Source organism: Babylonia areolata, chromosome 24 (assembly GCF_041734735.1).
Source record: "Babylonia areolata isolate BAREFJ2019XMU chromosome 24, ASM4173473v1, whole genome shotgun sequence".
Taxonomy (NCBI): Eukaryota; Metazoa; Mollusca; class Gastropoda; order Neogastropoda; family Buccinidae; genus Babylonia; species Babylonia areolata.
The window spans coordinates 47780951-47804194 of record NC_134899.1 but is presented as its reverse complement, the minus strand read 5'-3'; the positions used below and the strand labels follow the sequence as shown (position 1 = coordinate 47804194).

General features: G+C 42.1%; 4 protein-coding genes and 1 non-coding gene across 5 annotated transcripts; all 5 read right to left on the bottom strand.

Annotated features, from left to right (window-relative positions):
- Nucleotides 1-140: 140 nt before the first annotated feature.
- On the bottom strand, nucleotides 141-2030 carry LOC143298978 (NADH-ubiquinone oxidoreductase chain 6-like). The gene is given in 1 exon segment (XM_076612035.1): nucleotides 141-2030. A coding segment is annotated over 1 exon segment (684 nt). The 5' UTR covers nucleotides 1796-2030; the 3' UTR covers nucleotides 141-1111.
- LOC143298976 (NADH-ubiquinone oxidoreductase chain 1-like) lies at nucleotides 141-2828 on the bottom strand. Its single transcript, XM_076612032.1, is given in 2 exon segments — nucleotides 141-2210; nucleotides 2213-2828. Coding segments are annotated over 2 exon segments (834 nt in total). The 3' UTR covers nucleotides 141-1992.
- A 1562-nt stretch (nucleotides 2829-4390) lies between these two features.
- Nucleotides 4391-5110, bottom strand: LOC143299259 (small subunit ribosomal RNA). Its single transcript, XR_013057508.1, has one exon. It is a non-coding gene; the product is annotated as a small subunit ribosomal RNA (ribosomal RNA).
- A 1677-nt stretch (nucleotides 5111-6787) lies between these two features.
- On the bottom strand, nucleotides 6788-7385 carry LOC143298979 (cytochrome c oxidase subunit 2-like). The gene is given in 1 exon segment (XM_076612036.1): nucleotides 6788-7385. A coding segment is annotated over 1 exon segment (591 nt). The 3' UTR covers nucleotides 6788-6794.
- Nucleotides 7386-10974: 3589 nt separating this feature from the next.
- On the bottom strand, nucleotides 10975-12248 carry LOC143298977 (cytochrome c oxidase subunit 3-like). The gene is given in 1 exon segment (XM_076612033.1): nucleotides 10975-12248. A coding segment is annotated over 1 exon segment (768 nt). The 5' UTR covers nucleotides 11791-12248; the 3' UTR covers nucleotides 10975-11022.
- Between the last annotated feature and the right edge of the window lie 10996 nt (nucleotides 12249-23244).

Genomic DNA, 23244 nt, shown 5'->3' with positions numbered 1-23244 from the left:
ATTAGCAACAATAGCTTAACATATAGAGCATTGGTCTTGTAAGTCAAAGGTGAATAGAAATATTTCTTGTTGCTTTAAGTTGTTGAGTGAATTGAACACTCTGAATTTGTTTTCAAGACAAATAGTCCCCAGGAAACAACTATTAGTATTGTCTTAATAGTCTAAAATATTGTCTCATGCTTTTTGAGCAAGAGGATTAACAATAAAATAAATAAAGTAAAGGGCAGTAAAGATTTGTCCGATTTGTTCGTAAGGAGCTTCTACAGGACAACTACCAATTCAAGTTAAAATTAAAAAAATTCCAATAAATGTCCAAAATAAAATTTGACTGAGGGGATAAAAAGCCGTAGATCGGAATTTAGCAAAATGAGTAAAAGGAAGAATAAACAGAACTAAAATAGAGCCAACTAAACCAATTACCCCTCCTAATTTATTAGGAATAGAACGTAAAATAGCATATGCGAAAAGAAAATATCACTCAGGTTGAATATGAACTGGTGTTACTAAGGGATTAGCGGGAATAAAATTTTCAGGATCTGTGAGTAGCTGAGGAGAGAAAAGAGCTAATATTGAAAGAAGAAATAAGACTGTAAGAAATCCTACTAAATCCTTAAAAGTATAGTATGAATGAAATGGAATTTTTTCCCCATCTCTGTTAAGACCTAAAGGGTTATTTGAACCAGTTTCATGGAGAAACAATAAATGAAGTATAGCTAAGCCAGCAATAGCAAATGGAAGCAGAAAATGGAGAGCAAAGAATCGAGTGAGTGTTGCATTATCAACTGCAAAACCACCTCAAACCCATTCCACCAATATTTTTCCAATATAAGGAATTGCAGAAAGAAGGTTAGTAATTACGGTTGCCCCTCAAAAAGACATTTGACCCCAAGGTAATACATAACCTAGAAAAGCTGTTCCTATTGTTAAAAGAAGGAGGATAACTCCGACATTTCAGGTGTGGAGATATAAATAAGATCCATAATACATTCCTCGTCCAACATGTAGGTAAATGCAAATGAAAAATCAGGAAGCTCCGTTAGCATGAAGGGCACGAAGAAGCCACCCATAGCTTACGTCTCGCCTAATATGAATTACCGAGCTAAAGGCTAAGTCAACATGGGCTGTATAATGTATAGCTAAAAATAACCCAGTTACAATTTGAATTACTAAGCATAAGCCTAATAGAGATCCAAAGTTTCATCAGATAGAAAGGTTTGATGGTGCTGGTAAATCCACAAACGCACCATTTATTAATTTTAAAACAGGATGAATTTTTCGAATAGGTCTTCGCATAGGTTTTATTAAATGGGCGGAGAGAAGCATGTTGATAATAACAGATTTTTACAACAACAATTAGGTTAATAAGGAGAATAACTGCTAACCCGATTAAAATGGAGATTATATGCGGAGAAACTATTTCAATACCGTGTATTTTTAAAAATTTAAGTTCATTAAAAAAATTTAAATAAGTAATTGATGATAAGTCTACTAGAGGGTATACATAGAAAAAGACGGTTAAAGGAAGTAACAAGACCGAAAAAAAAATTAATGGAGAACTCCTTCCAAAAAGCACATTAGGGGATAAAGCTGCTACATAAGCAAACATTACTAGCAAACCTCCTACATAAATAAGAAACAGGATATAACCGTATCATGAAGAGAGGGTAATGGCACTGATTAAGCACATCAAAAGTGTGGATAGAATAATTACTAACCCTAGACTTAGAGGTTGAATTATTAAAGGTAGTATTAAGAGAGTAGAAAGTGTTAGACTAAAAACAATTAGGGTGCTCATTTCGAAATGTAGGATTGTAACCTAATCGTTAACTTCCAATGCTAATATTTTATTTAAACTACAATTTCGAATTAATAGTAGAAAATATAAGACATAACTCTAATTAAAAGTAGGAAACAAAGAGAAGCTGGTAAAAATCCCTTTCAAGTTAACCCTATAAGTAAGTCATAGCGGAAGCGAGGGTACCTACCTCGAACTCAGATAAATAGGAAAGCAAAAAATAGTACTTTTATCATAAATCCTAAGTCACTTTCAAAAAAGATAAAAGATCTTCCTCCAAGAAAGAGTAGAGAAGTAAAAAGACTTATTACCAAAATATTTGCATATTCAGCTAAAAAAATAAGAGCAAACCCAGCAGCCCCATATTCAATATTAAATCCGGAAACTAGTTCAGACTCCCCCTCAGCAAAGTCAAAGGAGCTCGATTGGTTTCTGCTACACAAGTTACAAATCAAATAAAAGAAACAGGAATTATAAGAAAAGTAAATCATATGAGTGATTGTGATTCTTTGATTTCAATAAAATTAAAACTACCAACTAAAAAGAGAGGAAATAAAAGAATAAGAGCTATTCTTACTTCATAAGAAATAGTTTGAGCAATGGCTCGTAGTCTTCCGAGTAACGCATATTTCGAGTTCGAAGCCCAGCCTGCTAATAGTGTTCCATATACATTTATACCAGAGACACATAGAAAAAAAAGAATTCCTCATTTAAAATATCTACAAGAGTATAATCTGGGATATAATTGTCAAAGTAATAGAGCTAAGATAAACCTAAAAACAGGGGCTACAAAATATGGAGAATAATTTGCTATTGTTGGCTTAGCAATCTCTTTAGTTAAAAGCTTTGCAGCATCAGCGATTGGTTGAGGTAAACCTATTAAGCCAACTTTGTTTGGTCCTTTGCGTAGCTGTATATACCTGAGTCCTTTACGTTCTAGAAGCGTAAAAAAAGCGACCGCCAATAAAATACAAATATAGGAAAATAGAGAAGAAACAATGGATAGATACATTATAAAGGAAAGAAATTTCATCTTTATATTTAGGGCTTAAACCTAATGCACTTTATCTGCCACCTTTATTATATCAAATAAAGGATTTTCACCTATATCTATTGATCCTAAATCAATCACATTAACTTTTGCTAATTTGATCTTAATTTTAGCTATTATTTGTTACTTAAGTTTTCATTATATTTTTTCAAATTTTAGCAAGCTTTTACAATAGACTGGTCCTTTCGTACTAAGTCTATTTAAATAATTGAGGATAGAAACTGACCTGGCTCACGCCGGTCTGAACTCAGATCACGTAGAATTTTAATGGTCGAACAGACCAACCCTTAAAGACTGCTACATCTTCAGGATATTCTGGTCCAACATCGAGGTCACAAACCTTTTTTTCGATATGGGCTCTTAAAAAAGATTATGCTGTTATCCCTACGGTAACTATTTCCTTTAATCAAAATTTCTGGATCAATACTCGTGCGTTTATCTAATACCTTAAAGGAAGCTTTTTTTGTTCCTCAGTCGCCCCAACTAAAATGTCTAGTGGATTGTTTTTTATAAATAATTTCTAATCCGTTAGTTTTTTTAAAGCTCGATAGGGTCTTCTTGTCCTTCAATTTTATGTAAGCTTCTTCACTTACAAATAAAATTCTAGCAAATTATAAAGAGACAGCTATATTCTTGTCAAACCATTCATACCAGCCTTCAATTATAAGGCAAATGATTATGCTACCTTTGCACGGTCAGAGTACCGCGGCCGTTAAAAACTTTCACTGGGCAGGCCCGACTCCTTATTTAAGTTTTCACAAGGAGCCATGTTTTTGATAAACAGGCAGAATATGGGTTTGCCGAGTTCCTTTCTATAATTTAAAAGTAAAGTAAGTCTTTAATGTTTATTTTTACAATTTAATTAAGAATCATAACTTATTTAATACTCATTTTAACATAGATATAACTCATTTCAAATTTTTGGGTTTTCTTTACTTATAAAAGGAAGTATATCAATTATATTTGTAAATATTTTATGGTATTATAACAAAATCTAAATTATAGCTATTTTCAAGCTTAAATTCAATAGTAAAATTTTCTATACATTTAAATATATTTCTGAGCTTATCCTCAGAAATCTACCTAGATCACATAATACTTAGTGATTAGTTTCACCAACTAAATTTTTGATCCACAGCACTTTTATGCCCTTAGTAAAGAACTAGCTATCATCTGGCGCGAATAAAATTTCATTTCTATCTTTGATTTTGAGAAAATTTTTGCTACAATTAGTCTCTTATTACTAACATAATAAACAAAGATCGCTCGTCAGATTTCGAGAAATTATATACTTAATATGAATCTAGTTAAACCATGATACAAAAGGTACGAATTTTAATTTCTTCTTTGTTGTAGTTTAATTTTTCCTCTACAGTACTTTTTCGAAATAAATAATAATTTTTAATCACCTTTACTAAATCTAATAATGTTTTGGTAACTAATATTAAAATGATGTTTATTTTGCTTTATAAAAATTTCTGTAAAAACAACTCAGTAATTAAGTAGCTCTTCAGTGTAAGTGAAATGTATTAAATATACTATGTTTTTCATCTAGGAACAATTTCCATTACCCCTGCTATGTTACGACTTATCTCATTTTTCAACGAGAGTGACGGGCGATGTGTGCACGTTTCAGAGCCTTATTCAAACCGTTTATGTATTTTATTTTACTTTCAAGTCCTCCTTCAAGTACATTATTCAATGCATTTTCCGTTTTTATGAATTTATAATTGTAACCCATCCTCCCCCTGTTGTGAGCTGCACCTTGATTTGACGTCTTAATTTATAGTTCATTTTAATCGCTAACTTCTTATTTTTTTGAAAGTTACCTGACGACAACGGTATACAAACTGAGTGCAAAACAGGGTTAGGTCTATCGTGGATTGTCGATTACGAGACAGGTTCCCCTGAGAGGTCTAAAACACCGCCAAGCCCTTTGAGTTTTAAATTTTATTAAGTTCGTAGTACTCCGGTAAATTTTTTTGATTTTATAGCCAAGAATAATGGGGTATCTAATCCCAGTTTCCCTCGAGGCTTTCACGGATTCAACTTTATAGGTCATGTATAGTTTATGTATTTATATTCAAATTCTACCTTTATATAAATGATTAATAGACTAATAGAATTAAAGTCTAACCGTCTTTTTACCAAACAACATAACTCGATTTCTTGGTATAACCGCGGATGCTGGCACCAAATTGACCAAATCTTATGAACTAAGTTAAGACAAACTTTCGTTTTTTTCTTAACCTTCAGCACTGGTGTTAGCGGGACTTTTCAAGGCATCATGAAAGTTAATAATACCCAAAAAAATATTGTTCCACAACTTTTTGTTATAAATATACTATTTTTTACCTCGCCTCTTCCTATAAAAACCATGTGTATCTCTAAGTTCCTGCTATACTATTAAGTCAGAGCCAAGCTTGCCATCTTGTTATCGTAATAAATGTTTGCTTACCTAAAAATCTTTTTAATTTCTGTAAGCGTTTCAAAAACAAATAGAATCTAAAAGTTTCTGTGGTGTATAACAGCACACTAAATTTTCATTTTAGAAGAATAAAACAATTTATCAGAAATATCTTTTGAGTATGAATAAAGTATACTTGCCTTCCAAGTAAGAGGATTAAATAAATTTAAAAAAGATAGGTTACAAAGCGGTGTTAGGGCACAAAGAATTTTGATTTCTTAGGAGAGGTTCAAAATCCTCCTGGTAAGGTTTTAAGTTAACTATAAACTGTAAGCCTTCAAAGCTTAAAATAAAGAAAGATCTTTAAACCTTGCCCATCATAGTTTATTTTAAAACATCGACCTGCAAAATCGAAGAAGGAGATATCTCTTGATGTGTAGTTCTTGTTGGTGGCTGAGTAAATAAGCGATAGACTGTAGATCTATTAACGGAGTTAATTCTTCCTGACAAACTGTAAAATAAGCTAAGCGTAAGCTGTTGGGTTCATACCCCAAAAATGAGTGTAGACTCTTTTACAACTTAATTTTTTAATAAAGTATATACTATCTGTTAATGAGGGTGTTCATCTGAATATAAGGTAATTAATAAACAAAAAATATAAGCTTGAATTAGCCTAATTCCAAATTCAAAAATTGTATATAGAACTTGGATTATTAATAATAATGCTATTGAAAATACAGAAGATAAGAATAAGCTCGCTGTTAAGTAATTCCCAATCAATGTTAAAACAATATGTCCCGCTCTTATGTTAGCAGTAAGTCGGACAGATAAAGTGATTGGACGAACCATAATCCTCACTGTTTCAATAATTACTAAAAATGGATTTAGGGGAGCTGGTGCTCCTATGGGGAGTAGGCCTGCAATCACTGAACTAGGGTTAAAAAAAATAGCAGAAATAATTAAGATAGTCATAATGGTAATCCTAGTGAAAGAGATACTGCTAGATGACTTGTGGGTCTAAAAACATAAGGAATTAGGCCTCTTAGATTTATCACAATTAAAAATAAAAACAGTCCTGTAACAATATTAATAAACCCTCCTATCTTTACACCGAAGGATCGAAATACTTGAGAAGAACCAGTCTCTTTAAAAGTTACTATAATTCTTGTTCATCGAGGGGAGGAAACTCAATAAGAAGACCTAAAAATAGTAATTGTTAATAATGAAAAGACTCACATCAACATATATAAGGACATAAATACTTGGTTGTTATCGTCAAATGAAGAAAAAATATCTACAAGCATTCTTTTATCAATTTCATTTATTTTCCTCTGAACGACTATGCTTAGAGGTCTCTCTTTGGAAGAAGATTTTTTTAGTTCATCAGATTAAAATAGATAAGGTTAAAACTGCTGTTCAAAATAGGGTAAATAATAGAATTCAATTTAGGGGAGACAATTGAGGCATATAAAAAGTACTAAGTTTAATTTAGTAACGTAAGGCTGACAACCTTATATTATGTTTTAACTAACTCTTTGATATTAGTCAGATACATTTACAACTCATTCCATAAAGTTTTTTAAAGGAACCGCTTCTACCACAATAGGTATAAAAGAGTGATTAGCCCCGCAAATCTCTGAACATTGTCCATAAAACACCCCAGGATATTTAATAAAAAACCCCAATTGATTTAGGCGGCCTGGGATAGCATCCACCTTTACACCTAAAGAAGGAACTGTTCATGAATGAATTACGTCTGCAGATGTTACCAGAACACGAATATCAGTTTGAGTTGGTAGAACAACTCGATGATCTACTTCTAGTAAACGAAAGTCTCCGGGCTCTAATTCATCAGTGGGAATCATATATGAATCAAACTCGATGTTTGAAAAATCTGAATACTCATAACTTCAGTATCATTGATGACCAATAGTTTTAATAGTTAAACTACAATTTCCAACTTCATCAAGCAAATATAACAAACGCAATGAAGGCAAAGCCAAAAAAACTAAAATCACTGCTGGAACAATAGTTCAGATGGTTTCAATCTCTTGTCCTTCAACTAAGGATCGACAAGAGTATTTATTCAATATAAGAGATAGGGCAGCATAACCAACTAGACTAATAATCATAACTAAAACTATTATTCCATGATCATGAAAAAAAATTAACTCTTCTATTAAAGGAGAAGCTGCGTCTTGAAATCCTAATTGTCCTCATAGGCTCATTTTATGTGTTTAATTAGCTTTCAGATTTTACATATTATTAAATTAAGCAACTAACGCTCCTGTTTCAGGGGCATTATGAAAATCGGCCGGTAAAATATTATCTCATTCTAGAGCAGTTCTTAAATGTGTTCTTCAAATTACGCTTCGTTGAGAAACTAGGGCTTCTCATACAATCACTATAAAGTATAAAACTGCTACGAAAGAAATTATAGATCCGATCGAAGAAATAACATTCCATTTCGTGTAACAATCAGGATAATCTGAATATCGCCGAGGCATCCCACTTAAACCTAAGAAATGTTGTGGAAAGAATGTCACATTAACACCAATAAATATAATATAGAAATGGGCTTTTGTTCAGCGACTATGAAGTGTAACTCCAGTTAGGAGTGGGAATCAATAGTTAAAAGCTCCGAATAGAGCAAAAACGGCCCCCATGGAAAGAACATAATGAAAGTGCGCTACGACATAATATGTATCATGTAATATAATATCTAAAGAAGAGTTTGATAATATAATTCCAGTTAATCCTCCAAGAGTGAACAAAAAAATGAATCCCAAAGCCCACAGTATAGGAGTTTCATATTTAATTTTAGCCCCGTGAATTGTAGCTAATCAACTAAAAACCTTAATACCCGTAGGTACGGCAATAATTATAGTGGCTGCTGTGAAATATGCTCGCGTATCTACATCCATTCCCACCGTGAATATATGATGAGCCCAAACAATAAAACCCAAGACACCAATAGCTAACATTGCATAGATCATTCCAAGAGTACCAAAAGTTTCTTTCTTTCTTGAATAGTGACTAACAATATGTGAAATTATCCCAAAGCCAGGTAGAATTAAAATATAAACTTCAGGATGACCAAAGAATCAAAATAAATGCTGATATAAGATAGGATCTCCGCCCCCGGCAGGATCAAAAAATGCAGTATTAAAATTTCGGTCAGTTAAGAGTATCGTAATAGCTCCAGCTAATACTGGAAGTGAAAGCAACAACAGAATTGCTGTAATTTTAACCGATCATACAAATAAAGGAAGACGCTCAAATTGCATACCCTGTCATCGCATATTGATAATTGTTGTAATAAAATTTACTGCACCTAAAATAGATGAAACACCAGCAAGATGTAAAGAAAAAATAGCAAGGTCTACAGAACCACCAGCATGGGCTAAATTTCCAGCTAAGGGAGGGTAAACAGTTCATCCCGTTCCAACACCGCTTTCTACCGCGGCCGAAGATAATAAAAGAAGCAAAGCAGGCGGTAATAATCAAAAACTTATATTGTTAAGACGAGGGAAAGCTATGTCTGGAGCTCCCAATATTAGCGGAACCAATCAATTTCCAAATCCACCAATCATCATTGGTATTACTAGGAAAAAAATTATAACGAAGGCATGGGCTGTTACAATAACATTATATAATTGGTCATCACCAAGTAATGCTCCTGGTTGGCCAAGTTCTGCTCGGATTAGCAATCTAAGAGCAGTACCAACTAATCCGGACCATATCCCAAACAAAATATACAATGTTCCAATATCCTTATGATTTGTAGAAAATAATCAACGCATTACAAAAAATTTAATAGACCTCTGATTAAAATTAATCTTCCTCCAAAAACATTTAAAATATTAATGATAATAATTCCTTTATTTCTGATATAATTTATTTTCATTCCGTTTTTTTTCAACCCGGATAAAAATATAGAGAAAAATAAACTTAAGTAGTAAAACAATCTTATAAGAGATCCTAAGATTAGTAAAAAAACAAAAGATAATCAAGGTCTAATTCTAATTCTCATAACAACAAGCCATTTAGAAATAAAGCCTAATAAGGGGGGGAGCCCCCCTAAGGACAATAGCAATAGTATAATTCTTAATTGTAAAGAACTATTTCTCTTTAAATTATTAATATGTTTTATTAGGCCTGAATCCCTATATCAAAGTCTTAAGAATATTGATAGAGAAATTAAAATATAGATACCTAAATACGCCTTCATTACTCACTCTCTGTGTATAGCAGCAAAAGCCATTCATCCTAGATGACCGATGGAAGAATATGCCAATAAGGCCCGAATCTGAGTTTGATTTATACCCCCGAGTCCACCAATTAATCTTGATCCTACCCTTACTAGACATAATACTAAACCCATTAAATAAGATTGGTTTAACTCTAGCAAACAAAGTACTAAAAATAAAGGGGCTAACTTTTGTCAGGTAGCTAATAGCAAACAAGAACTTCAAGGCAGTCCAGCCATAACACCAGGCAATCAATAGTGAAAGGGAAAAAGACCTAATTTTATATACAATCCTATCATAATTACAATAAGACCAAGATCTCCTGATAATCACATTTTTCTAACAACATCTCAAGTAAAAGACATATTAAAAGTTATTAAACTCCCTAAAATTAGAAACCTAGAACCTAAAGCTTGCACAATAAAATATTTTACTGCTGATTCTCTCTCAGAAATTCTCTTTTGATAAACTAATATAGGTAAAAAGCCAATTAGGTTGATTTCAAGGCCTGCCCAAATTCCCAATCAGTGGATAGAAGAAACAGAAAGTAAAGTCCCTAACCCTATTACGGACAAAAATATATATCTAAACGGAAGTCTTGAAAACATAAGAAGAAGGATGAAATCGAATCACCCAAAACAAAGTTAGCAGCCCTGTTTTACTCCAAGTTTTTTCTCTATTGAGCTCAATCTAAAGAACCTTCATTTCACTCATGAAATAATCCTAATACTAAAATAATAAGAAAAGTAAACAATCCAAAAACTAGGCTTAAAGAAAATCTTCTAGACATCCTAGCTAAAATTGGAAAAAGTAAAACAATCTCTACATCAAAAATTAAAAAGATAATAGCAAGAAGAAAAAACCGCATTGAGAATGGTAAACGAGCTGACTTAATGGGGTCAAATCCACACTCAAAGGGCGACCTTTTTTCACGATCTCTAATAGCCCGCTTTGCTAATACTCAACCTAGTCCCATTACTACGCAGGATAAAATCAATGCAATTACTCTGCTCAATAGTGTTCTTAACATATTTAGTACTAGAGATTTCTATATCCCATATTAACCAACATCAATGATTTCCGTTCATCCGGCGTAGTACTGTGAAATATAATATCCTTCTAAATGGGTAAAAATACTTTTACAATCTTCTAATTAACAGTTAGATACCTCTAGTTTGGCTTCCATTTATTACTTAACTTAAACATAAAGGAAGACTCACACTCCCAAATTACGGGCCGAAACCGTATGCAACTTTTTCGCTTTTTATGTTATGACCTGAAAGTTGTAAAACTTATTGTTTGAATGCAAGTCAAATCTTTTATAATTAAAGTACCAAGTCTTTTCAAATTTATTACTTTAAATTACACATACATATATATATATATATATATATATATATATATATTCTTAGAGGCGACATCGCCGTTTTTAGATTAAAAATCTAACACTTATTACCTCAGTCATCTAAGAAACTTTAATCCTCATCCGAAAAACAAATATTAATTTTTAACATCCTCATCAATAAATTGAAAGATATAAAAATAATCAAACAACATCAACAAAATGTCAATATCAAGCAGCAGCTTCGAACCCAAAATGATGTCCCGTAGAAAAGTGTTGCAATCAGACCCGAACCAAGCAAACAAGTAAAAATGTGCTACCAATAAGGACGTGTAAACCATGGAAGCCTGTGGCCACAAAAAATCTTGAACCATAAGCACCATCTGCGATAGTAAAAGAAGCTTCATAATATTCTCCTGCCTGTAAAAAAGTGAAATAAATCCCTAAGATTACTGTAGCAATTAGTCCTTGAAGACCCCCAGGGTTATCACCCTCTATTAATCTGTGGTGAGCTCAAGTAACAGTAACACCAGAAGCTAAAAGTACACCAGTGTTCAGCAATGGAACTTCAAATGGATTAAGAGGAGTAATACCGGAAGGAGGCCAACATGAGCCTAGTTCAATCCTAGGAGCCAGGCTTCTATGAAAATAAGCTCAAAAAAAGGCAAAGAAGAAACAAACTTCTGAAACAATAAATAAGATTATTCCTCAGCGAAGTCCTTTTGATACCTTAATTGTATGAAATCCTTGAAAAGTCGCTTCTCGAATAACATCTCGCCACCATTGAACTATAGTCACCCCAATTAAAAAAAGACCTAAAACTATAGTAATATAACCGTAGCCATGAAACCAACCAGCTAAGCCAGAAGTTAGAAAAAGAGCACCCATAGATCCTGTAAGAGGCCACGGACTAAACTCGACTAAATGAAATGGGTTTCGTGCCATAAATAACCAGACATACGATTACGAGAAAGCCAGCGCTCACTTGGTTAGAGCGCTGGCCAAGTTTCATGCCGAGCGGTTCTGATTTTTTAAAAATATGCTCTAAATAGTGCCAAAAATAGAGCTGTGTGCTGCAATGTCATTCCGAGTCGAGGCAAAAAAGAACAGAAAAAACAACAGGGTTAAAATTAACCGAAAATTTACGGTCAAAAACATCAAAAATTCAATTTTTGTGTTAAAAAAGGGTCAAATTTTAGGTGTCTTGTTTTTTTAGGGCTTTTAAAGCTCAACCTTAAATTAAAGACACATTTAATAATTTCTATCTTTTAACCAAAAAAATTAACCCCTATGTCCTCCTGACGCGAAACTGGGTCAAAGACTTAAATTTTAGGTAATTTCTTGCTTTTTCAATCTAGGGGAGGAAAATAAGCAAATGCTTCTACACTATAAGGGAAGAGATATATATATATATATATATATATATATATATATTTTGTCTCTCTCTCTCCGTCTCCGTCCCTCTCTGTCCCTGTCCGTCTCTCTGTCTGTCTCCGTCCCTATCTGTCCCTGTCCGTCTCTCTCTCTCCGTCCGTCTCCGTTCCTGTCCGTCTCTGTGTCTCTCTGTCCGTCTCTGTCCGTCTCCGTCCCTGTCCGTCTCTGTGTCTCTCTGTCCATCTCTGTGTCTCTCTGTCCAATAGATCCAACACAATACAACACAATACAATACATCCAGCACAATAGAACACAATACAATACATCCAACACAATTCATCCCAAACACTACAACAAAATACAATACATCCACCACAATACAACAGAATACAATAGATACAACACAATGGAATAGAATACAACATAATACACTACATCTAACACAATACAATACATCCAAAACAATACAACGCAATACAACAAAATACAATACTTCCAACACAGTACAAAACAATGCAATACATCCAACACAGTACGACTCAATACAATACAGTACAATACATCCAACACAGTACAACACAATGCAATACATCCAGCACACTCAACACAGTACAACAGAATATAATACACTACAACAGAATACAATACACCCATACAATACATCCATTCACAATTCAATACATACAAGCAATAGTAACACAATACCAATCATCCAACACCACTCTGTCCCGTCTGTCTCTGGCGTCTTGTGTTGCTCTGTCCGTCTCTGTCCGTTGTCTCTGTCCGTCTCTGTGTCTTGCGTTTCCGTCTCCGTTTGTCTCTCTGTCTCTGGTCCGTCTCTGTGTCTGCGTCTCAGTCTCCGTGTCTCTCTGTTCGGTCCGTCTATGTGTCTGCGTCTCCCGTCTCAGTGTCTTTCTGTCATGTCCGGTCTCTGTGTTGCGTGTCCGTTATCCGTGTCATTTCTATCCCTGTCCGTCTCTGTGTTCTGCGTGTCCGTCTCCGTCCCTCTCTGTCCCTGTCCGTCCTTGTCTCTCTGTCGTCTTCGTCCCTCTCTGTCTCTGTCCGTCTGTGTGTCTGTCCGTCTCTGTCCCCGTCTGTCTCTATCCGTCTGTGTGTCTCTGTCCGTCTCTGTCTCCGTCTGTCTCTGTCCGTCTGTGTGTCTCTGTCCGTATCTGTCTCCGTCTGTCTCTGGCCGTCTGTGTGTCTCTGTCCTTTTCTGTCCCCGTCTGTCTCTGTCCGTCTGTGTATCTCTCTCCGTCTCTGTCCCCGTCTGTCTCTGGCCGCCTGTGTATCTCTGTCCCTCTCTATCTCCGACTGACTCTGGCCGTCTGTGTGTCTCTGTCCGTCTCTGTCTCCGTATCTCTCTGGCCGCGTGTGTGTCTCTGTCCGTCTCTGTCTCCGTCTGTCTCTGGCCGTGTCTGTGTGTCTGTCCGTCTCTGTCTCCATCTGTCTCTGGCCGTGTGTGTGTCTCTGTCCGTCTCTGTCTCCGTCTGTCTCTGGCCGTGTGTGTGTCTCTGTCTCTCTGTCTCCGTCTGTCTCTGGCCGTGTGTGTGTCTCTGTCTCTCTCTCTCTGTCTGCGTGTATCTGTGTCTCTGTCTCTCTCTGTGTCTGTCAGTGTCTTTGTCTCTGTCTGTCTCTGTCTCTGTGTGTATCTCTCTATGTCTTTGTCTGTCTGTCTGTCTGTGTCTGTGTCTCTGTTTCTGTCTGTCTCTGTCTTTGTGTGTGTGTGTGTGTGTGTGTGTGTGTGTCTGTCTGTCTGTCTGTCTGTCTGTCTGTCTGTGTCTCTATCTGTCTATGTCTGTCTGTGTGTGTCTGTGTCTCCGTCTGTGTGTGTGTGTGTGTGTGTGTGTGTGTGTGTGTGTGTGTGTGTGTGTGTGTGTGTCATTGTGTCTATGTTTCTGTCTGTCTCTGTCTGTCTGTCTGTCTCTGTGCTTCTATTTCTGTCTCTGTCTGTCTGTGTGTGTCTCTGTCTGTGTGTGTCTCTGTCTGTCTGTGTGTGTCTGTGTCTCCGTCTCTGTCTTTCTATCTGTCTATGTCACTGTCTGTGTCTCTGTCTCTGTCTGTTTGTCTGTGTGTGTCTGTGTCTGTCTCTGTCTGTTTGTTTGTGTCTCTGTCTCTGTGTGTGTCTCTCTGTCTATCTGTCTGTCTCTGTCTCTGTCTGTCTGTGTGTGTGCCTGTGCCTGTGTGTGTGTGTGTGTGTGTGTGTGTGTGTGTGTGTGTGTGTGTCCCTGTCTGTCACTGTCCCTGTGTTTGTCTCTGTCCCCGTCTGTCTCTGTCCGTCTGTGTGTCTCTGTCCGTCTCTGTCCCCGTCTGTCTCTGTCCGTCTGTATGTCTCTGTCCGTCTCTGTCCCCGTCTGTCTCTGGCCGTCTGTGTGTCTCTGTCCTTTTCTGTCCCCGTCTGTCTCTGGCCGTCTGTGTGTCTCTGTCCGTCTCTGTCTCCGTCTGTCTCTGGCCGTGTGTCTCTGTCTGTCTGTGTGTCTGTGTCTGTGTCTCTCTCTGTCTGTTTGCTTGTGTCTGTGTCTGTGTCTCTGTCTGTCTGTGTCTCTGTCTCTGTGTGTATGTCTCTATGTCTTTGTTTTTCTGTCTCTGTCTGTGTGTGTGTGTCTCTGTTTCGGTCTGTCTCTGTCTGTGTGTGTGTCTGTCTGTCTCTGTTTCTGTCTGTCTGTGTCTGTCTGTGTCTCCGTCCCTGTGTGTGTGTGTGTGTGTGTGTGTGTGTGTGTGTGTGTGTGTGTGTCATTGTGTCTGTGTCTCTGTCTGTCTCTGTCTGTGTGTGTGCGTCTCTTTCTGCCTCTGTCTGTCTGTGTGTGTCTCTGTCTGTCTGTGTTTCTGTCTGTCTCTGTCTCCGTCTGTCTATCTGTCTCTGTCACTGTCTGTGTCTCTGTCTCTATCAGTCTGTCTGTGTGTGTCTGTGATTGTCTCCGTCTGTCTGTTTCTCTGTGTCTCTCTGTGTGTGTGTGTGTGTGTGTGTGTGTGTGTGTGTGTCTGTCTGTCTGTCTGTCTGTCTGTCTGTCTGTGTCTCTGTCTGTCTGTGTGTGTGCCTGTGTCTGTGTCTGTGTGTGTGTGTGTGTGTGTGTGTGTCTGTCTGTCTGTCTGTCTGTGTCTGTCCCTGTCTGTCTCTGTCTGTCTGTGTGTCTCTGTCCGTCTCTGTCCCCGTCTGTCTCTGGCCGTCTGTGTGTCTCTGTCCGTCTCTGTCTCCGTTTGTCTCTCTCCGTCTGTGTGTCTCTGTCCGTCTCTGTCCCCGTCTGTCACTGTCCGTCTGTGTGTCTCTGTCCGTCTGTATCCCCGTCGGTCTCTGGCCGTCTGTCTGTCTCTGTCCGTCTCTGTCCCCGTCTGTCTCTGGCCGTATGTGTGTCTCTGTCCGTCTCTGTCTCCGTCTGTCTCTGTCCGTCGGTGTGTCTCTGTCTCTCTGTCTCCGTATGCCTCTGGCCGTGTGTCTCTGTCTGTCTCTGTGTGTCTGTGTCTGTGTCTCTCTCTGTCTGTCTGCGTGTGTCTGCGTCTCTGTCTCTCTCTGTGTTTGTCTATCTGTGTCTTTGTCTCTGTCTCTGTCTGTCTCTGTCTGTCTGTGTCTCTGTCTCTGTGTGTATGTCTCTATGTCTTTGTTTGTCTGTCTCTGTCTGTCTGTCTGTCTGTCTGTCTGTCTGTCTGTCTGTCTGTCTGTCTGTCTGTCTGTGTCTCTATCTGTCTATGTCTGTCTGTGTCTGTCTGTGTGTGTTTGTGTCTCCGTCCCTGTGTGTGTGTGTGTGTGTGTGTGTGTGTGTGTGTGTGTGTGTGTGTGTGTGTGTGATTGTATCTGTGTCTCTGGTGTGTGTGTGATTGTATCTGTGTCTCTGTCTGTCTCTGTCTGTGTGTGTGCGTCTCTTTCTGTCTCTGTCTGTCTGTGTGTGTCTCTGTCTGTCTGTGTTTCTGTCTGTCTGTGTGTGTCTCTGTCTCCGTCACTGTCTTTCTATCTGTCTCTGTCACTGTCTGTGTCTCTGTCTCTATCAGTCTGTCTGTGTGTGTATGTGATTGTCTCCGTCTCTCTGTTTCTCTGTGTCTGTGTGTGTGTGTCTCTCTGTCTGTCTGTCTGTGTCTCTGTCTGTCTGTGTGTGTGCCTGTGTCTGTGTCTGTCTGTGTGTGTGTGTGTGTGTGTGTCTGTCTGTCTGTCTGTCTGTCTGTCTATCTCTGTCCCTGTCTGTCTCTGTCCGTCTGTGTGTCTCTGTCCGTCTCTGTCTCCGTCTGTCTCTGGCCGTGTGTGTGTCTCTGTCCGTCTCTGTCTCCGTTTGTCTCTGTCCGTCTGTGTGTCTCTGTCCGTCTCGGCCCCCGTCTGTCACTGTCCCTCTGTGTGTCTCTGTCCGTCCCTATCCCCGTCGGTCTCTGGCCGTCTGTCTGTCTCTGTCCGTCTCTGTCCCCGTCTGTCTCTGGCCGTATGTGTGTCTCTGTCCGTCTCTGTCTCCGTCTGTCTCTGTCCGTCGGTGTGTCTCTGTCTCTCTGTCTCCGTCTGCATCTGGCCGTGTGTGTCTCTGTCTGTCTGTCTGTGTCTGTGTCTCTGTCTGTCTGCGTGTGTCTCTGTCTCTGTCTCTCTCTGTCTCTGTCTGTCTGTGTCTATGTCTCTGTGTGCATCTCTCTATGTCTTTGTCTGTCTCTGTCTGTCTGCGTGTGTGTCTCTGTTTCGGTCTGTGTGTGTGTGTGTGTGTGTGTGTGTGTCTGTCTGTCTGTCTGTCTGTCTGTCTGTGTCTCTATCTATCTATGTCTGTGTGTGTGTGTGTGTGTCTGTGTGTGTGTGTCTGTGTGTGTGTGTCATTGTGTCATTGTGTCTGTGTCTGTGTCCGTCTCTCTCTCTCTCTCTGTCTGTCTGTGTGCGTCTCTTTCTGTCTCTGTCTGTCTGTGTGTGTCTCTGTCTGTCTGTGTATGTCTCTGTCTCCGTCTCTGTCTGTCTATCTGTCTCTGTCACTGTCTGTGTCTCAGTCAGTCTGTCTGTGTCTGTCTGCGTCTGTCTCTGTCTGTCTGTTTGTCTGTGTCTCTGTCTGTGTGTGTGTGTGTCTCTCTCTGTGTCTGACTGTCTGTCTGTGTCTCTGTCTGTCTGTCTCTGTGTGTGTGCCTGTGTCAGTGTCTGTCTCTGTCTATGTGTGTGTGTGTGTGTCTGTCTGTCTGTCTGTCTGTCTGTCTGTCTCTCTGTCTCTGTCCGTCTGTGTGTCTCTGTCCGTTACTCTCCCTCTCTGTCCCTGTACGTCTGTGTGTCTCTGTCCGTCTCTGTCCCTCTTTGTCCCTGTCCGTCTGTGTGTCTCTGTCCGTCTCTGTCCGACTTTGTCTCTGTCCGTCTGTCTGTCTCTGTCCGTCTCTGTCCGTCTGTGTGTCTCTGTCCGTCTGTGTGTCTCTGTCCGTCTGTGTGTCTCTGTCCGTCTCTGTCTCTGTCTGTCTCCGTCTGTCCGTGTGTGTGTCTCTGTCCGTCTCTGTCCCTCTGTCCGTCTGTGTGTCTCTGTCCGTCTCTGTTCCTCAGTCCGTCTGTGTCTGTCTGTGTGTCTCTGTCCGTCTCTGTCCATCTGTCCGTTTCTGTCCGTCTCTGTCGCTCTGTCCCTCTCTGTCCCTCTGTCCGTCTCTGGCCGTCTGCGTGCCTCTGTCCGTCTCTGTCCCCGTCTGTCTCTGGCCGTCTGTGTGTCTCTGTCCGCCTCTGTCCCCGTCTGTCTGGCCGTCTGTGTGTCTCTGTCCGTTTCTGTCTCCGTCTGTCTCTGGCCGTCTGTGTGTCTCTGTCCGTCTCTGTCTCCGTCTGTCTCTGTCCGTTTCTGTCTCCGTCTGTCTCTGGCCGTCTGTGTGTCTCTGTCCGTCTCTGTCTCCGTCTGTCTCTGTCCGTCTGTGTGTCTCTGCCCGTCTCTGTCTCCGTCTGTCTCTGGCCGTGTGTGTCTCTGTCTGTCTGTGTGTGTCTGTGTCTGTGTCTCTCTCTGTCTGTCTGCGTGTGTCTGTGTCTCTGTCTCTCTCTGTTTGTCTGTCTGTGTCTTTGTCTCTGTCTCTGTCTGTCTCTCTCTGTCTGTAAACCTGTCGCTGTGTGTATGTCTCTATTTCTTTGTTTGTCTGTCTCTGTCTGTGTGTGTGTGTCTCTGTTTCGGTCTGTCTCTGTCTGTGTGTGTGTGTTTGTCTGTCTCTGTTTCTATCTGTCTGTCTCTGTCCCTGTAAGTCTCTCCGTCCGTCTCCGTCCCTGTCCGTCTCTGTGTCTCTCTGTCCGTCTCTGTCCGTCTCCGTCCCTATCCGTCTCTGTGTCTCTCTGTCCGTCTCTGTCCGTCTCCGTCCCTATCCGTCTCTGTGTCTCTCTGTCCGTCTGTGTGTCTCTCTGTCCCTCTCTGTCCATCTCTGTGTCTCTCTGTCGCTGTCCGTCTGTGTGTCTCTCTGTCCGTCTCTTTGTCTCTCTGTCCCTGTCCGTCTGTGTGTCTCTCTGTCCGTCTCTTTGTCTCTCTGTCCGTCTCTGTGTCTCTGTGTCCGTCTCTGTCCGTCTCCGTCCCTGTCCCTCTCTGTGTCTCTCTGTCCCTGTCCGACCCTCTGTCTCTCTGTCCGTCTCCATCCCTCTCTGTCCCTGTCCATCTCTCTGTCCGTCTCTGTCCCTGTCCGTCTGTGTGTCTCTCTGTCTATCTCCGTCCCTCTCTGTCCCTGTCCGTCTGTGTGTCTCTCTGTGTTCCTGTCCGTCTGTGCGTCTCTGTCCGTCTCTGTCCCTCTTTGTCCCTGTCCGTCTGTGTGTCTCTGTCCGTCTCTGTCCGACTTTGTGTTTCTGTCCGTCTGTCTGTCTCTGTCCGTCTGTCTGTCTCTGTCCGTGTCTGTCTGTCTGTGTGTCTCTGTCCGTCGGTCTGTCTCTGTCCATCTGTGTGTCTCTGTCCGTCTCTGTCTCCGTCTGTCTCTGTCTCCGTCTGTCCGTGTGTGTGTCTCTGTCTGTCTCTGTCCCTCAGTCCGTCTGTGTTTGTGTGTCTCTGTCCGTCTCTGTCCCTCTGTCCGTTTCTGTCCGTCTCTGTCGCTCTGTCCCTCTCTGTCCCCGTCTGTCTGGCCGTCTGTGTGTCTCTGTCCGTCTCTGTCTCCGTCTGTCTCTGTCCGTCTGTGTGTCTCTGCCCGTCTCTGTCTCCGTCTGTCTCTGCCCGTGTGTGTGTCTCTGTCTCTCTGTCTCCCTCTGTCTCTGGCCGTGCGTCTCTGTCTGTCTGTGTGTGTCTGTGTCTGTGTCTCTCTCTGTCTCTCTCTGTCTGTCTGCGTGTGTCTGTGCCTCTGTCTCTCTCTGTGTTTGTCTATCTGTGTCTTTGTCTCTGTCTCTGTCTGTGTCTCTGTCTCTGTGTGTATGTCTGTTTGTCTGTCTCTGTCTGTGTGTGTGTGTCTCTGTTTCGGTCTGTCTCTGTCTGTGTGTGTGTGTGTGTCTCTGTTTCTATCTGTCTGCGTCTGTCTGTGTGTGTTTGTGTCTCCGTCCCTGTGTGTGTGTGTCATTCTGTCTGTGTCTCTGTCTGTCTCTGTCTGTGTGTGTGTGCGTCTCTTTCTGTCTCTGTCTGTCTCTGTGTGTATCTGTCTGTCTGTGTTTCTGTCTGTCTGTGTGTGTCTCTGTCTCCGTCTCTGTCTGTCTATCCGTCTCTGTCACTGTCAGTGTCTCTGTCTCTATCAGTCTCTCTGTGTGTGTCTGTGATTGTCTCCGTCTGTCTGTTTCTCTGTGTCTGTGTGTGTGTGTCTCTCTCTCTGTCTGTCTGTGTCTCTGTCTGTCTGTGTGTGTGCCTGTGTGTGTGCCTGTCTGTGTGTGTGTGTGTGTGTGTGTCTGTCTGTCTGTCTCTGTCCCTGTCTGTCTCTGTCCGTCTTTGTGTCTCTGTCCGTCTCTGTCTCCGTCTGTCTCTGTCCGTCGGTGTGTCTCTGTCTCTCTGTCTCCGTATGCCTCTGGCCGTGTGTCTCTGTCTGTCTGTGTGTGTCTGTGTCTGTCTCTCTCTCTGTCTGTCTGCGTGTGTCTGTGTCTCTGTCTCTCTCTGTGTTTGTCTGCCTGTGTCTTTGTCTCTGTCTCTGTCTGTCTCTGTCTGTCTGTGTCTCTGTCTCTGTGTGTATGTCTCTATGTCTTTGTTTGTCTGTCTCTGTCTGTGTGTATGTGTCTCTGTTTCGGTCTGTGTCTGTGTGTGTGTATGTGTGTGTCTGTCTCTGTTTCTATCTTTCTGTGTCTGTCTGTGTGTGTTTGTGTCTCCGTCCCTCTGTGTGTGTGTGTGTCATTGTGTCTGTGTCTCTGTCTGTCTCTGTCTGTGTGTGTGCGTCTCTTTCTGTGTCTGTCTGTGACTCTGTCTGTCTGTGTTTCTGTCTGTCTGTGTGTGTGTCTCTGTCTCCGTCTCTGTCTGTCTATCTGTCTCTGTCACTGTCTGTGTCTCTGTCTCTATCAGTCTGTCTGTGTGTGTCTGTGATTGTCTCCGTCTGTCTGTTTCTCTGTGTCTCTGTGTGTGTGTGTGTGTGTGTCTCTCTCTGTCTGTCTGTCTGTCTGTCTGTGTCTCTGTCTGTCTGTGTGTGCCTGTGTCTGTGTCTGTCTCTGTGTGTGTGTGTGTCTGTCTGTCTGTCTGTCTCTGTCTCCGTCTCTGTCTGTCTATCTGTCTCTGTCACTGTCTGTGTCTCTGTCTCTATCAGTCTGTCTGTGTGTGTCTGTGATTGTCTCCGTCTGTCTGTTTCTCTGTGTCTCTGTGTGTGTGTGTGTGTGTGTCTCTCTGTCTGTCTGTCTGTCTGTCTGTCTGTGTCTCTGTCTGTCTGTGTGTGCCTGTCTGTGTCTGTCTCTGTGTGTGTGTGTCTGTCTGTCTCTGTCCCTGTCTGTCTCTGTCCGTCTGTGTGTCTCTGTCCGTCTCTGTCTCCGTCTGTCTCTGGCCGTCTGTGTGTCTCTGTCCGTCTCTGTCTCCGTTTGTCTCTGTCCGTCTGTGTATCTCTCTCCGTCTCTGTCCCCGTCTGTCACTGTCTGTCTGTGTGTCTCTGTCTCTCTGTCTCCGTCTGCATCTGGCCGTGTGTGTCTCTGCCTGTCTGTCTGTGTCTGTGTCTGTGTCTCTGTCTGTCTGCGTGTGTCTGTGTCTCTGTCTCTCTCTCTGTCACTGTCTGTCTGTGTCTATGTCTCTGTGTGTATCTCTCAATGTCTTTGTCTCTGTCTGTCTGTCTGCGTGTGTGTCTCTGTTTCGGTCTGTCTCTGTCTCTGTGTGTGTGTGTGTGTGTGTGTGTGTGTGTGTGTGTGTGTGTCTCTGTCTCTATCTATCTATGTCTCTGTGTGTGTGTGTGTGTGTGTGTGTGTGTGTGTGTGTGTGTGTGTGTCATTGTGTCTGTGTCTGAGTCTGTCTCTCTCTCTCTCTGTCTGTCTGTTTGCGTCTCTTTCTGTCTCTGTCTGTCTGTGTGTGTCTCTGTCTGTGTGTGTCTCTGTCTCCGTCTCTGTCTGTCTATCTGTCTATGTCACTGTCTGTGTCCCTGTCAGTCTGTCTGTGTCTGTCTGTGTCTGTCTCTGTCTGTTTGTCTGTGTCTCTGTCTGTGTGTGTGTCTCTCTCTGTGTCTGACTGTCTGTCTGTGTCTCTGTCTCTGTCTGTGTGTGTGTGTGTGTCTGTGTCGGTGTCTGTCTCTGTCTGTGTGTGTGTGTGTGTGTGTCTGTCTGTCTGTCTGTCTCTCTGTCTCTGTCCGTCTGTGTGTCTCTGTCCGTCTCTGTCCCTGTCTCTGGCCGTCTCTGTGTATCTGCCGTCTATGTCTCCGCCTGTCTCTGTCCGTCTGTGTGTCCCCGTCTGTCTCTGTCCGTCTCTGTGTCTGCGTCTCCGTCTCCGTGTCTGTGTCTGCCCGTCTCTGTGTCTGCGTCCTCGTCTCCGTCCCTCTCTGTCCCTGTCCGTCTCTGTGTCTGCGTGTCCGTCTCCGTCCCTCTCTGTCCCTGTCCGTCTCTGTGTCTGCGTCTCCGTCTCCGTCCCTCTCTGTCCCTGTTAATCTCTCTGTCTCTCTGTCCGTCTCCGTCCCTCTCTGTCCCTGTCCGACCCTCTGTCTCTCTGTCCGTCTCCGTCCCCCTGTGTCCCTGTCCGTCTCTCTGTCTCTTTGTCCGTCTCTGTCCGTATCTGTCCCAGTCCGTCTATGTGTCTCTCTGTCCGTCTCTGTGTCTCTCTCTGTCCGTCTCGGTGTCTCTCTGTCCCTGTCCGTCTCTGTGTCTCTGTGTCCGTCTCTTTCTCTCTCTGTCCCTGTTCGTCTGTGTGTCTCTGTCCGTTACTGTCCCTCCCTGTCCCTGTCCGTCTGTGTGTCTCTGTCCGTCTTTGTCTCCGTCTGTCACTGTCTGTCTGTGTGTCTCTGTCCGTCTCTATCCCCGTCTGTCTCTGGCCGTCTCTGTCCCTCTTTCCGTCTGTGTGTGTCTGTCCGTCTCTGTCCCTCTGTCCGTCTCTGGCCGTCTGCGTGTCTCTGTCCGTCTCTGTCCCTGTCTCTCACTTGGCGTCTGTCCCTGTCCGTCTGTGTGTCTCTCTGTCCGTCTCTGTGTCTCTCTCTGTCCGTCTCTGACCGTCTCTGTCCCTGTCCGTCTGTGTGTCTCTGTGTGTCTCTCTCTGTCCCTGTCCGTCTGTGTGTCTCTGTCCGTCTCTGTCCCTCTCTGTCCGTGTCCGTCTGTGTGTCTCTGTCCGTCTCTGTCCCCGTCTGTCTCTGTCCGTCTGTGTCACTGTCCGTCGCTGTCCCTCTGGCCGTCTCTGTCCGTCTGTGTGTCTCTGTCCGTCTCTGTCCCTCTGTCCGTCTCCGCCCCTTACTGTCCCTCTCCGTCTCTCTGTCTCTCTGTCCGTCTCCGTCCCTTTCTGTCCCTGTCCGTCTCTCTGTCTCTCTGTCGTCTGTCCTCTCTGTCCCTGTCCGTTCGTGTCCTCTGTCCGTCTCTTTGTCTCTCTCTGTCCCGCCCGCTCTGTCCTCTGTCCGTCCTCTTGTCCTGTCCGTCTCTGTCCGCTCCGTCTTGTCCGTCCGTCTCTGTCCTCTGTCTTCGTCTCCTGCCTGTGTCTCTGTCCGTCTCCGTCCCTATCCGTCTTGTGTCTCTCTGTCCGTCTCTGTCCGTCTCCATCCTTGTCCGTCTCTATGTCTCTCTCTGTCCGTCTC